General features: G+C 39.0%; 1 protein-coding gene across 1 annotated transcript in view; it reads left to right on the top strand.

The window, feature by feature from the left end:
- The window catches only part of LOC103136478 (voltage-dependent T-type calcium channel subunit alpha-1I-like), a 183,380-nt gene that overhangs the window by 46,919 nt on the left and 121,005 nt on the right, over nucleotides 1-15,456 (top strand). Inside the window, exon 2 of the mRNA XM_016670321.1 lies at nucleotides 3,583-4,003. Coding sequence (XP_016525807.1) covers nucleotides 3,597-4,003 — 407 coding nt within the window. The 5' untranslated portion in view covers nucleotides 3,583-3,596. The remainder of the gene's footprint in view (nucleotides 1-3,582; nucleotides 4,004-15,456) is intronic.

Raw genomic sequence — 15,456 nt, 5'->3', positions numbered from 1 at the left:
TTAACCTTCTGTTGAGGTTAATAACTCTGATATTGGCTCTTTAATGTTATTCTGACAAAATGATTGCAGCCTGAATAATTCTAGAGACTTGCTTTTTTTAAGTATAAATATTAAGTGGCTCAAGATCTTTGAAATTGTCTATTTATTTTTGCTGCTTTTAGCATTTGCTTAAAGCTACAGTAGGTAATAAGTGTTGTTTTTTTATTTGTATTTTTTACATATTTGTTTAAACTCTGACCATGTTGTGACAGTTCTGGCAGAAGGCAGAGGAGCTTGATTTTTTTATTTTTATTATTTTCTTTTTTACATATTTGTTGAGTGATAGCTTCAAGAAGCTATCACTCAACAAATATGTAAAAAATGTTTTATAAAAGTTACTGCAGCTTCAAAGAGGCGGTATTTTATATTTTCCAGGTACATAGTGTCGTTTTATTTTATAACAGTCAAATAACGGTTACGTTCAGTTCCTACAAAAATGCTGAATATGTCAAACATAAGTTAAAAGAAATGTGACGTCACAACTTGACGTCTTGAAATTGGCCACTGTCTCTTTAAGAAGCTCCTGCTGTTTCCACACATCATCACAACAGTTCTACTCCATTTACAGCCGATCTTAGGAGGGCTGGACTGACAAGTACTTTGTATGATAACCTCGACTCAAAGTTCCAACAGGTGTTTGCTAATTGCCTCTGGCTAGTCTGGAGGAGCTGAAGGGGGTGGGGCGGGGCACTCTGAGGCAGCTTTGGGACTGCAGCTCTGAGGAAGAGTTTCAAGGAAATAGGCGACAGTTTATAAAAACTGGCGTTCCCATAGCAAATAGTTGCTATGTGCGATTCATTGATTTCTCAAACATTCATGAAAGAATGAAAGCAACATTCCAGATGTGTTTTTGATGATTCAGTAACATGATAACATGATGTAAAGCTAAAAATAAAAAAAAATAGAAGTCACATTATACCGCCCCTTTAAATAATACCCATCACCACCAAGAGGGTCAAAAATCATCCAAACTTTGTTAATGGAAGAAAACATTCTTACATTGTATCTCAATGTAATCTCAAGCTGTAGTTATAGAAGGAAAACAAGCATGAAAATCTAATTAGTGATGTTATGACAATCATTCAATGTATGACTGCTTAGAGTCGACACGATATGTGCAAAAAACACACAAAAAACACAAAAAAAAACAAAAAACAGAAAAATTAAAATCAGCTTTACACACAGGAAAGCCAAACGGCACATTGATGTGGACAATAAACAGGATGCATAGGCCATCCGTTTGGTCCTAATGCGCAGCATTAAGTCGCCTTATCTGACATTTTAAAACAGCCTTCATCAACACCGACTGGTTGTCTGGAGGCCTTAAACCAATAGGGAGGGAAGGAAAGTCACAGCAGACCAGCTGGGATTTTCCTTTCTGTCGTCTTGGTGTTAAATCTGCTTTGAAACATCCGTCTGAGGACAAAGGAATTTTTTTTATGTCCAACAAAGCATGAGAACAGAAATCTGACAGCTGTTCAAAAACATGAAATAAACCTGCTTATGTGGCAGTAAATGGTTGCAGCTTATACACACGGATCCTAAGTGTGGCTCAGTATGCCTCGCACTTGCCAACCGCATCGATAAAGGCATTTCTCCTGGTTTGTCTCTGGAGATTTCTCCTATCGTTTTGCTAATAGTTATGATTTATTGACCTTGTACCTTTACCATGTCATTAAAAAGTAACACCATCTGCAGTTTCTTTTGAAATCTTTGACCGTCTGTATTGCTCTAAGTTTGTGGTGTTGTGAACTCAGCAGTCACACATCATTAACACAAAACATAACAGATGAATTTCGACTTCGCTTGCTTTATATTTTGCACCTGTTCTTTAAGCCTGATGACAGTTTGCTTTGACTTTAATAGGAAACTCTGCTGATAATTCGCAGCTGTCTCAAACCATCTGTGATCCTTTTAGCAATTAGAAATTGGTCAGAGCAGATTAAACGATTAAAACAACCAAAGTGTAAAGCTTGTCTTAACACCATTCTTACTCAGTAGCTTATAGTAAGATCAGTGTGTTCTGTTCCCTCGTTTCGCTGCTGCTACTCGGGATCTTTGCTGCCTCTGTTCCTGTTCCAGCTACACAGCATCGATTCCATTCAACAATCTAAAAATCCTCTCAGCAGTCTAAGGTTCTGACTGAACCACTAAACTCTCCATCCTGACTCTCTGCGTACTGGTTTTTTCCACTCCCCTCTCTCTGGTGATCTTTAACTCATCCCCGAAGCCAGAACAAATAAAATATGGAATTTCTGAAATATTTTTGAATTGATCGTATTGGGTTTTATTGGGTTCATATTGTTCTTTTGTACTATTTTGTGTGCTTGTAGTTCTATTTATCTTTGCCTTAAAAGTAGCTTACCTTAGTATGTTTTTAAATAGGATTTCACATGTTCATAAGAGAACATGGTATGAAGGGAAGTTAGAATATACAAATATATACAAGTAATGGCATTATGCAGTTTGACAGGTTGGATATATTAAGCAGCAAGTGATCATTTTGTCCTCACAGCTGAGGTGTAACAAGCAGAGCAAAACGGGCAGCCATAAAGTTCAAGCTACTTCTATCGGTGCCACATTGTAAAGCATCTTCAAAACTGCTGTTCCTGAAGCCACCTCTTCAAAATGATTTTTCTTTTCAACATGAACAACATTTCAGATTAAGATATCAGATCAACCCTTTTAATGACAATACAGACATTTACAAATAGACATTCAGCAGCAATGACAATGAGTGCCCCAGCTCACCAGCAGGAGGCTATAGAGACTTAGCTTACCTAGCTTTGATAGCACACCTCCACTTTTTGGCAATTGAATTTGCAAAGGAGCTAAATATTTACCTCTAAGCTAAATGCTAATAAAAAATATTTAACTTTTTTGCCAATTAGATGTTTTATGTGCAAACAAGATATTTAGTTGGCATGCTAAATATTTAGCTTGCTAATTAAGTATCTGTTATTTAGCTTAATTAGCTTGCTACCTAAATGTTTTGTTTTGTGAACTAAATATATAGCTTGGATGCTAAATATTTAGCTTGCTTACTCATTGTTTTATGAGTAATCTTAATATTTAGTTAGATGCTAAATATTTAGCTTATTTATCGTGCCAACTCGATGTTTTATTTGTAAACTAAATAGTTAGCATGCTAAATATTTAACTTGCTAACGTAATATTTACTTTGAAATGATGGCATGTAGAAATTAATTAATTATCATAGTAAAAATAAATATATTTAAAAAAAATGAACCCCTATTTTTTCTCTCTCTCTCTCTTCCAACCCAAATTTTTTCTGCAAAACTCTGACTCTGTAACTTTGCAAATGACATCTTGTACTACTAAACATGTCTCTGCTTTTACTGGCTTAACCATAAGATATGTCACCAGTCCATTGTCAGTGTGAACTAATTTGCAGGTCTTACTATCTATGTTGTTTCTCATTTCTGTTCTTTTTTGTTTTTCCATTGTCCATAAGCTCCTCTTGGGCGCCGCCTCTGAAATAGTTTCGGTTTAAAAGTTTGCACTCTGTCTCTCTTGTCCAAGACTCTTAGGTTGCCATGAGTGAGGAGGAGGAGGGCCCTGGTGTTGCAGCATCAGCATCCACACAGTCAGCAGCGACAGCCGCCAGGACACCACCGGCCGCAACCAAAGGCAGAGATGGTGTGGTTTCGTCCTCGCCCCCCCGCAGGCCCTCTCCTCTCTATCGCGTCTGTCCCGAGGAAAAAGAGGCAGAAGAGGAAGAGAAGGGGATCATTCAGGAAGAGAGGCTCGAAGAAGAAGAAACGGAGCTGAAGGTGGTGGAGGAGCGTGACGACGGCGGCGACGACGAGGACGACGCCGACGATGGCAGCAGCGACACCAGCGTGCTGGTGGTGCCCTATCCTGAGCTGGTTCCTGTGGTCTTCTTCTGTCTGAAGCAGACAACCTGCCCACGCAGCCTGTGCATCCGCATGGTCTGCAGCCCATATCCTTTAAACCCAGTGTGGGAAGTCTGCAAAAAAACCCTCATCTTTCAATATCTGTATTCATCATGTTTTACTCAGTCAGTACTTAATCATTTCTCTTTTCAACTTTTTTTTTTTTTTCAAATTCAAGTCAGCCTGAGCTTGGCTTGAGAAGATCTTAACATACGCAGCCTTTTAAAAGTACTGAAAGCTCTAGTCCTCTCTGCATTTCTTCACGATACCACTGCAAACCTCATGCGGTTTTATAGACCCACACAACAATTGTGAAGCCCAGAAGAAAAAACCCATAATGTTGTAATTTCCCATCATCCTCTTTTGTCAGTACAGTGGAGAATCACGTTACGCCTCTATCAACGTAACCAGAGTCGGGGCAAAAACATCTGGCTTTTCTTTTCTATTTCAGCCTTTCTGGATGAAGAGACTTTTTTTGGGGTGTGGGGGAATCATTTTTAAGTCTTACCAAGCATTCTCAATGAGATTTAGGTAAATACTTTTCCAACAGATTTGGTTGAAATTTTTCCACTGTAGCTCTGACTGCATGTTTTAGGAACCTTCACCCCAGCCTGGAGTCTCTTACAGGTTTTCTTCCCCGTGTTTGGCTCCAAACTCCTGCTTCTTGACATCGACACCTTTAACTTGCAGAATAATTTCTTCTCCAAACACGGCGTGGCAGTAACATCCAGACTTGATCTCATCGGACCAGACCTTATCCGACTCGTAGGTCACTTTCTTGACCAAATCATCAGTTGCAAATTTGAAAGAACTTTCAACATGCTTTTGTTTTGTGCACAGAGGCGATTGCAGATGAGTATTTTATGTGTTGCTCTTGTTGGAAAAGTGTGCCTTCTGTTTCCATATCTTTCTGAAAGTCTCCCTTGTTGTTTGACGGGTCTCGGACATGTTTCATGTCATGCTGTGTCAGAATGAAGGTGACCTCTAATGTGGCTGGTTTATGGTGAAAAAATGTCCAAATTATGACTCCAGCTGCATTCACTGGAAGACTCAGAGTTCAGCCGTAATGACTGACGTTAGTATGTTGTGCAGCAGTAAGACGTTTTTGTGAAGGTTTCTTTGCTTTTGCAAGTTCTGTACTGTACTCAGGCAAACAGTTTCTACAACCTGGAGGATAATAATAAACCAGCTGATATTAATTTTCACATAGCAACAGCAATGCTTTCCAAATACTGACATATTTTAAGAGCTTCGTTGGCTTTCAGTCCCTTTTCACTCATCCGTATCTTCAGGAATTCAAACTTCTTCCTTGTTGTTCCAGTATTTTACCCACATCTTTTATTTGTAGGCTGCTTTGCTTTTTAGTCTTTGTGTGTGTGGATTACTTGGCTTGTTGCCAATTGGTGTAACTCTTTTGGCAAATTTCCTTTTGTAGAAGTATTTATACTGAGGAAATGTTTCAGTGTTACTTTTACCCACTGTGAAATCAGCGTTTCGGCTGTTTTGTGGTTTTCTGGAAGCCTGTTCCAGATTCGAGGAGCGTTGAAGCTGAATGCTGCTTCTCTGTGTTTGGTTCTGGTTCAGGGATCTGGATCAGAACCTTTCAGACCTGAGGGGTCTGGAAGGTTGATGCAGCAACAGCAGATCTTTAATGTATTTTGGCATTAAGCCGTTCAGTGTTGACATTAACAGCCTGTTCATAATTTCAAATGTTTTGGACATTGAAAGCACAAATAATTTGTTCTTTAAATATTATTGTAAATACAATAAAACACATTTTGTTTTAACTTTCTTTCAGGATAAGTTTTCTTCATGTCACACTAAATTAAGCACAACTAGTGGTTGCCCTGGTGACCGATTGCTTACCTGAGCAGCAGGCGGCTCCTCTAGAGTTTCCATTGACCTCTTGATGTCGACATTGACCTCAGGTGGACGGTCATGTCTCGAGAAGTTATTAATCTCAGGTTCAGATAGTAGATTTAGTTGTTCACAGCATGATGTCACAGATACCCTGACCTTTGACCTGTCTGGCGTGTTCCTTGGTCTTCGTGATGCTATTTTTTGATGTTTGTTGAACGTTACAAATTACAAATAAAATGACTGTAATGCAATAAATGATAAATGATCAAAGTAGTGGGTAGAAGTACCACTACTTCTACCCACTAGAATATTAGAGGTCATAATTAGAGTTATGACCTCTAATTATTTATAAGTGTTGAAGTAAAATACTTCAATTCTACTGGTTCTTTATGAAATCAGTACATTCAGTGATGTGCTTACAACGTTCCCATACTATTAAAACTATGACTAACAGCGTCGCTCATAGTATTGACAACAATAATAATGATTATAATCATGCTAATAATGCTATAATAGTATAACAGCAACATTATATATGGAGATAGTTCCTGGTATTTAGTGTAAACTATTTCCTTATGAAGAAGTTTGGACCGTTTCATGTTTTGGACGTTGCTTTAACTCCACAGACAAACATCTTGACAAATGTTATCTGACATTCAGAGAATAACTGCACTTATACTCAATGGTTTACTATTCAGAACTTTTCAGAAGGCCGATGTTTGTGCTGGATTTTGTTAATATATCAGAGTAAAATTTATTTCTGATTGAAATTAAGTATAGATAGATTAGAAAGGACTTTGACTGTCCCTGGATGGGAGAAATCAGGGAATTCATCCATCGTCTTCAATTCATATCAAAATAATGCATCTCTTTATTTTGAAATGTCCTATTAAATCTCTGACTGAACAGAAATATGTGATTGGAACGTGGCAAAAATGGGTATGAGTACTTCTGCAAGTCACCGTAAGAGGCGAACTGGATGCATTTTTTTTATTTTCGAATTAAGATCCAACACATTCAGCCCTGGAGTTGTGTTGCTTTTGCAAAACACAAAGCTGACGATCGTATCCGATGGCGTTTGCAAAGTGTTACATCATTTTATCTAATGCGAGTGTTTCATGTTCACTTCTCTTTCTTGAATTACTCTCAGGTTCTTGCCATTCTGAATTCCCATCTTTGTGTTTTTTTATTTAGATATTTTTTTTTCTCGTGTTTCCACTAACCGACTCATATCTTAGCTCTCTGCCTGTGCGAGTAATGACAGGTGTGTCAGATTACAGGACATGCAGAGCATGCTGCCCCCTCAGATCAGCGCAGGGTGCTTATCAGGAGTCTTAAGAGCAACATTTACAGTGCAATAATGTGTGACTCACGGTGGGAGTTAATATATGGGCTATCAGGAGCAGCACAGTCGAGTGAAGAATGAGAGCGAGCGAGATATAGCCAACTGGTAGAAAGTCACTGAGGCGGGGAGAGAGAGAGACATATGGAAAAGGGAAACGGCAGAGAAAACGGGGGGGAAATAGAGACGAACAGGAGGAGAGAGACAGAGGAGAAGAAAGAAATATGATGAGGAATGAAAGGCATTCTGATATGTAACAAATGTTGGGCACAAGTCATTATTTTGATTTTGGTAAAGAAAAAAAAATACTTCTGACAAAAAAATGTATTATTTTAGGAAGGTGGTGATATTAGTATGTAATATAGTTGGTGGAACAATGTGCATACATATGACTTGAGTTAAAATATGTGAGTTTGATACCTGAAGTGTTTAAATGACTTGATTTTTGATGTAAAAAAGAAAATAGACCATGATAAATCAACTTGGAAACATCCACCCTCAGAGGGACAGTATTATGTGTTTTTCAGGCACATAATACCATTTCATAGCACAATCAAGTAACTATGTTACCTTCAGTTGTTACAGAAATGCCTTATATATAAAATATGACTTAAGTTAGGAAGTAACATTTCTTTTAACGCTATTAAATTGGGCCTATGTCTCTTTAAAAACTCCTGCTCTTTCTGAAACTCCGCCTCCAGGGAGTCATCACAACATGGCTCCTCTATTAACCCTTTAACAAAGTTTTTACCAGCGTTTCACTGAGCAGTAGCTCCTATAATGAGCTCAGCAGATGTTCAGCTCCACCAGGTGGTTGCTAATTGCTGCTGGCTAGTCTGAAGGAGCTGAGTGGGGGGATTTGTGGGGGAGGGCACTCTGTGAGGCAGAAGCTCAGAAGCTTGGACACTGCAGCTCCGAGGTGGAGCCGTGGCATGAAGGCGGGGATAGGTCCACCCAGGCATTTTGCACAGCTGAATGGTTACCATAGAGATTAATGGATTACTTAAACATATATGAAAGAATCAAGGCAACACTCCAGGTTTGGTTTTGTTGAAGAAATAACATGAGGTTGATTTTACACATTGCTGCCCCTTTAATGTGACTTGTGTCCTTTGTAATTTAACTGGAAAAAGAAACAAAAATAATTGGGGGAAAAAAGTACCATTAATTAAAAAATAATTGATGGAATTTAATTTGTACTTTGTTGAAGCAGCTTTTGGTTTAATTTAACTACAACAGCCAGTCTTCTTTGGCAGGAATGTTTCAACATGTTCAACATTCACCTGGTGATATTTGCCTTCTTTCTTCTCCTTAAGGATCCTTTAAATCTATTCTATATCCTCCGCAGCAGTTTTCATGTGACTCCACAGAGTTTGTGGCAGGTTTTATTTCAGACTCTGGCTTGGCCGAATGAAATGACAATCAAGAGGAGTAGCATCAGATTTACTGATGCTTTAATTGTGCGCACAAATAAAAAAAAAAAGTTGACTTTGGTTTCAAATGCTCACAGCATAGTGCACACATGTGTCTATGAACTTTAATGGAAACAAAACAAAGGAGAAAAGGTGAGTATGTATATGATTCTCCAGCCATTTGTTTAAATATGGAAAAGAGAGAAACATGAGTAGATTGTTGTGAAATTATGCTTCTGTTGATCAGCAGCAGAGCAGGTGTTTCCTCAGGCCGTGTAGTGTTCATTAGACTGACAGCCTGGAGGAAGAAACTCTGTGGTGGCTGATTTTTACAGACAGCACTCTGTAGCGCCGATCTGAAGGTAAAAGTCCAAACGGCTGATGTCCAGGATGTGTGGGGTCTGCAGCGATGCTGTGGTAGCTGCCTTTCCCTCCCAACTCTAGACTTGTGCAAGTCTAAGAAGGAGGGAAGGTCAGCCATGATGATCAGGAATAAGGTGGAGCTAAAATGAGCAGTTTAAGTTAATGTCGCTTTCTGTAAACATTTGGAAATTGGTTTTTAATACATTTTATAACTGTACTGGAAAGTCCAGTTGTGCTGGTTAACTTTTGACATTTCATTTTTTTTTTCTCTTTTACTCCATGAAGTCCTAAAAGGTCTTTTGCCTCTGTGAATTTGTTCTCATGCAGAGTGAGAACAATCTGCCGCACATGGACTCTGTGTCAATCTCACAACACTAAATATAATCAAAGAGGCTGGATGGGTGGAAACATGCGTGGCAGCGACTGTGTGTGAGGGCACACGGGTGTGTGTGTGTGTGTCCGTTTTACTTTCACCAAAATAAAAGGGCTGCTATTGACCAAGGCCACTTTCTCGCTTTGTGTGGTCAAACTGAGTGGCTGCGGAGAATTGATCTGCACAAAAAGTGTTCTTTGTGGCCAAATCCACTCCGGGAACTTCACTGCATGTGTGTTGTGGTCCGAGTCGACGTGTTACTTTTTGTTTTTTTCTTTCTTTCTTTCTTTGAAAAGACAGAGTTTGTAAAATTTTAAGCTTTGATTTAAAATTCTGGGTTTCAGTTTAAGAAAGGGAAACAACAAGTGTGTTAGAATTCAAAGTGCCACGTTCACCTGTTAACAGTTTCATGCAAATGTTAGCAAAGAACACTGGAGGTGTGTTCAGCCACCATACAGTTCAGGAGGAAGATGGACTCCATGTGTAAGGAGCTGAACTCAGATAGCACGTCGGTCGTCATACCGACAGTCAGCAGATGTCTCAGTAAGAGTAAAAAACTTTGATCATTTTTTTATGTCAAATATGTGTATCAATAAATCAGACCTTATTTTCCATATAAACATGTCTTGTGTGTTATGATGCTTTTAAAAAAGTAGTTTGAAATATTTGAAAATCGAACATTGATTGGAAGTTGTATTTAATTGGGAGTAAAGAACAAACTGTGTCTAAATTCTACATTTTTCCTGCAGACTTTACTGCAGCAGGTGTATTTTCTCCTTAAATCTGAAAATACTAAAAGACATTCAGTCTTTCTGGTTAAGATCTTTTTTTTCAGGGCATTTGTGCACACATCTAACAGAACAAATGCGTTTATTTGGCCCATTTGGCCTGGAAATAAGTTTTCTGTTTTCATACACTGCAATACATTCAGATGGAGGCGCAGCCAGCAGTGTCGCTATCTGTATGAAATTGCTGTTTGTTTGTGCCAAAATCTAATATTCCCATGCTGAATCATCTGCAGAGTCGCCTAAGAAATGAAATGTCAGACCTTGTATGTCATGGTGTATGTGTTTTTTTTTTTTTCTTGAAATTTTTTTTTCACCCTATTTGGTACAACAGAGCCGTTTCCATCAGGGACTCTTGTCACTTTATCCATTTCTCTGTGACTCAGGTTGGGAGTTGGGTTGAGCGCGTCGCCTCGACATATTAAGCAGCTCTCAGGCAAAGACACAGTCCACTTCACTCTGATAGGGAGGGATTCTGAGAAAGAAGTGGGACAAAAAAATGGTGCTCTCCATGTCTTCACCTCTACTTATGAATGTAGGGAAGGGAGTAAAAGAGAGAAGGGGAAGAAGAAAGAGAGAGAGACGAGTTTATGCAGTCAAAAGAGATTCGGCTCTAAAGCGAGTCTGATAGGAAGGGAAGGGCAGATTAATAGTTTTCAATTTGCTTTTATTTGCCTGTGGACTAACACATGTGGCCTTCTCCGCCTCCAGCGTCACCACGCTCCATCGCTCAAGAAATCTCATATTTGTAAATGTCTGCTGATTTATAGACACGTGTGGAAACACTGTCTGCTTGAGTGTTTTTCAAAGCTGCATTTTTTATTTATCTATTTATTTATTTTCAGTTTCATAAATATGGCATCAAAAGTATAGCTCAAGTGGACCAGTGAGCTTTTTTTTTTTTCTGGGCTGAGTTATAGAGCTGTGCTTGTTGTCGGCTGATACTTCTCCCATTGTTATTTGATTATAGCAATAATCACATTGGCTTTATGGCTGTGCTCCTAGTAACGGGGTCATGTGACGTGATGTCCGTCTGCTGAATGGCTTCATAATTAGCAGATGTTTAATGGGCAGTTAGATGTAATAACCCTTGTGGACAAGAGTTGGCCATAGAAATGAATGACTTCCTCTATGTAGCATACAGACACTGGAGTAAGTCAAAGGCTGTGGATGAGGCGTTACAACCAGACCAGAATCTTGTGTGATAATTTTTTTTGTCTTCTTTTTATGTTTTGGGCTTTTTTTCCTCCCCAAAATGCAAACTCAGTTACACTCAATACAAAGTGACCGCTCATGTATAGTGGGTGAAACATCCTCCAGTCAATATAATAATATAATTATTACAGTAATGCTGCTAAGCTGGACTATCTGTGCAAGTTTGTTTGCTCAACAGAATGAATCTAACCACTGAATTACTTTCATCTCGTTGGCTGCAGGTTTCGGTTTTTAATGATGTATAACAGCAGAGTTTTGCTGACATGCGCTGTAGGCGACCATGTGTCTTGCAGGTGATTTTGCATTAACCAAGCTAACGATAAGATGACATTTAGAACTCAGCATCTTCTTCCTGTCTTGATGTTTGCAGATCTGGACTCATCTGAATATTAAACAGAGGGAACATTCTTGCACTTTTTGTAGCAACAGGTTTCTGTTCTATTTTATTTTTGTTTGTTTTTTGCAGTGTGAAAAGAAACTGAACCAACTGAAAACGTCACAAGCTAACAAACCCATCAACTGATTTGGACCAAAGAAAACGAAACGTTTCTCACGTGAAACTTTGTAGCAATACCTGCAGGCTTCCTGTTTCCTGTTGAAAGACTTGCTCTCTCTCACTCTTTTGCAGCCTTAATGAATCTCAGACACATTTGCAGATTTGGAGTTTAGTTTCAAATCAGGTCTCTTTCCTTCTGCAGTCAGTAAATTTAAGGAATCCACCAATACTGAAAACAACCAACTTTGAGTCTTTTCTCTCTGTAAGTAACATCATGCAAACTGAGGACCACCATCATCAGCATACGTTTCTGACTAGCTGCTCATGAACCATGACCAAAAATGTTGTCTGATTTCTCCCTCCAGCCAATTTCCTGGCACTGCCTTTCTTAAACGTTTCACATTTGCAAAATCACCATGACTGAATTATGACTTTATCTCATGTAGCTATTTATGTCCGTCGCATGTGCAAGCTTATTCATGTGTGATTTTAATTTCTTACTTAATGGAATCGCTGCTAATTGCAAAATTGTGGGGGGTTTTTGGACATTAGCAGAACATAGACAAAAGGTTGGTGCTCCTGCTGCAGCTGCTGCAGGGCTGGACTGTATTGATCTTTAGACTGCAGCCATTAAAAAGACCAAGGGAGAGATTAGAGCAGATTAAACAAGTGCTGTGAAGTACATTATGAAATAATTTCAATTGCTTCTGTGTCTTGCGACGTAAGCCCTAATGGTATCTGACTGGTTAACCTCCGCAGAAGCTCAGCACAGACTGATTTAAAGATCAAAACGGCTCAGAGGGCCAACGTGACATTTTTAGGTTGAAGCTTCGAACGCTACGGGCCGAACCTTTCCTTTCTCTGGCAGTAACTTTGTTCTGTTTGCGGCCGCTCACCTCCGGTCCAGATCCCGTGTTCAGCAGTGAAGACCCAGTTGTCCTGGAGGGGGAAAGTGGATCTGGAGAGCAAACACAGTAGATTGTAGCTGCACCTTGAGGTGTGTTAAATGGTGACAGTCGCAGTGCGCTTTCTTTATATCAAAGCGATGGAGGCTGACTGACCCAGAGCAGGGCGATGACCCAGAGCAGGGCACCTGTTAAGTCTTTCAGGACAGCAGTGTGGCGCCTCATAAACTCAAAGTCAGAAGTTAATGTTGCTAAGGAGCAAAAACAGCCCCAACTCTGATTTTCTGTTGTTGTTGAGTTTCTTTTTTTCTTTTTCTTTTTTTTTGGCAATGCTAAAGAAAAAAAAAATTATAGTTTATTTTTCTCTGAATTGAGTTAGTGAGTATCATTCAGGTGAAGAGCCTCAAATTCTTAAATTTCTTCCTCAGTTTCTTAAACAATGTGCTTTTTTAAATGTATTTATTTAGTTGTTTAGTAGATTTATTCCCTCTAAAATCATGATCATCGATTGACTCTTTTTTTTTTTACAAGGTTTTTCTTAAAAGGTGGATCTTCATTGCAGTCATAGCTCTTCATCAGGACAAATCATTTTAGTTTTCTGACGCCCCACAGCATCCAGCTTGTTTAATCTCTGTCCTCTTCCCTTTGAGGTGTTCACCGATGAATAGATTGGTGTAATGCTGCCGGGTCGAGACGCCCGGCAGGAAATCCCAGCGCTGACGCCTGTTGTTGGCGGACCTGTACGCGTGAGAAGAAGAATACGTGTGAATTAGATTATAGTCTCACTTTTTTTTTTTTCCTTGTCATTGTTTTACATCATGAGGATTAATGCAACCTTGGCATGGAAATGCTCAGTAGGTTGTTGTTGTTGTTGTTGTTTTATCTGGAATGTATGTTAAAATGTTTTTTTTACTATTATTTTACCACATCTCAGCAAAAATAAAAAGAAAAGAAAAGATAAAAGCAACCAGAGCGTGCCTACTAAATTCCCCCGGCTTCAAGATAACAACGTTCCTCAGTGTTTACTGTAAGTCAGTCCTTTGAAGAACACGAATGAATGAAGAGAGGTGACAGGAGATGAGGAGTAAACAAGAACAGAGCATGTAAATGATCTGCTTATTATACACAAGGGTAATTTGTACATTAAACTTATTTGCATATTTAATTTTTTGTAAAAAATGAACCTAAAAAGTTGAGTTTTTGTCATAGAAGTTAAGCCCAGACCTGAGCAGATCCTGTCAGGATCCTGGGTTGGTTTGGTTTTTCTGCATTTGCTTCTTATTTTCTTGTTCGACTGTGATCCACCTTAGCTGGGTGGATCACTTTCGATCAGTGTTTTTATTAGTTGTTTATTTACTCAATATTTATGTTCTATTGGTTCGTCTGTACCATCTCTCTCTCCCCTCACAGCTGCACCCTGTTTGTAGTTAACACCAGTTGTTTGTCTGGTGACCAGCGTTTAGCCACCTCTCCTCACTGGTTTCTTCCGTTACCTTCATGTTACCCGGTCCCTTTTTAGTTCCAGTTTAGTTCTTGTTCCCCTGAGATTTCCTTATTTTTGTGAGTTCCTTTTGAATTGCTACTTTGTTAAAAATATTTCATCATCTACTCACTGCCTCTTCCCGACCTCACCTTGGATCCAACCACCTCCAAAAGTCATGACAACTTAACCAGCTAGATGGAAAAAAAAAAGATAAATCTATTGCGATAAGAACTTAAGAAGTAGTAATACATTTAATAGGTAATATTTTTGTTTTAGTTTGTGTTGCTAAAAAAAAATACCAGTAGGTATTATGGAAGTTTGAAGGTTTTCTTCTGACAAAATGTCTCTTCTGGTTGGAGGTAAATATTAACCTTCACTTGAATCCGACAATTTGCGGACAGAAACAAGTTGGGATGGAAAGTAACTTAGAATTAAAAATCTTTCAGACGTATTAATAATTTTGGGCTGGGATGAAAACAGACCATAGTATACATTATTTATTTAAATTACTGTGTGACAATATGAAGCCACAGTACATTAAAAACGTGTTTGGCGCCATCTAGTCAAAATGAAAGCTGGAGCTGAGACAACAAATTGTCAAAATATTTTATATGAATTAACCATTTATGAAATTCATAAGGCTTCCCACAAAGACTGGATTTATTTATGTCAATATTTACTTCATTTGACATGACTAGTGTATAAATTTTCAATTTTTCTGGCAGGCAAAAAAAACCCCAAAAAGCTAAAGTTACTATCTTGGAGCAGTCATCTCATGCAGAGATATTGACACCGGAGATTTAATTTAGAACTCTTACTTGCATGTTGATCCACTTTGCATTAACTTTCTCTGCTCCACACAGCCTTGTGCAGCTGGAGCCGCACATTGCTGCTTTGCCTTCCCGCTGCTTGCTGCCAATACGCATTACTGTCATCGCGGCATCGCCCACCGGGCCTGCAGGTGCTGAAATAACACACTGCATCCTGTGGAGAGGTGGCTAAGGGGTGTGTGTGTGTGTTCCCATGTGTGTATGCCTGAGTGGGTGAGAGGTCATCCTGCATGTGCTCAACCAGTCAAAAGATTTCGGTTCGCAGTGACTGGAACTGAATGAAATGAATTGTAATTTTTAAACAGCAAAGTATAAACGTGAATCCTTATAAGATTCCTTATAGCTTTTATGTACAGCATACTTTTAACAAACGCTTTACACATCTAGGTTATAGAAGTAGGAATACACGGAGCTGAAGCAACCAAAGAGTGGAGCC

The sequence above is a fragment of the Poecilia formosa genome, unplaced genomic scaffold (genome assembly GCF_000485575.1).
Source record: "Poecilia formosa unplaced genomic scaffold, Poecilia_formosa-5.1.2 Scaffold32, whole genome shotgun sequence".
Lineage (NCBI taxonomy): Eukaryota > Metazoa > Chordata > Actinopteri > Cyprinodontiformes > Poeciliidae > Poecilia > Poecilia formosa.
Note: the sequence above shows the minus strand (reverse complement) of the source record. Positions and strands in the feature narration are given on the sequence as shown.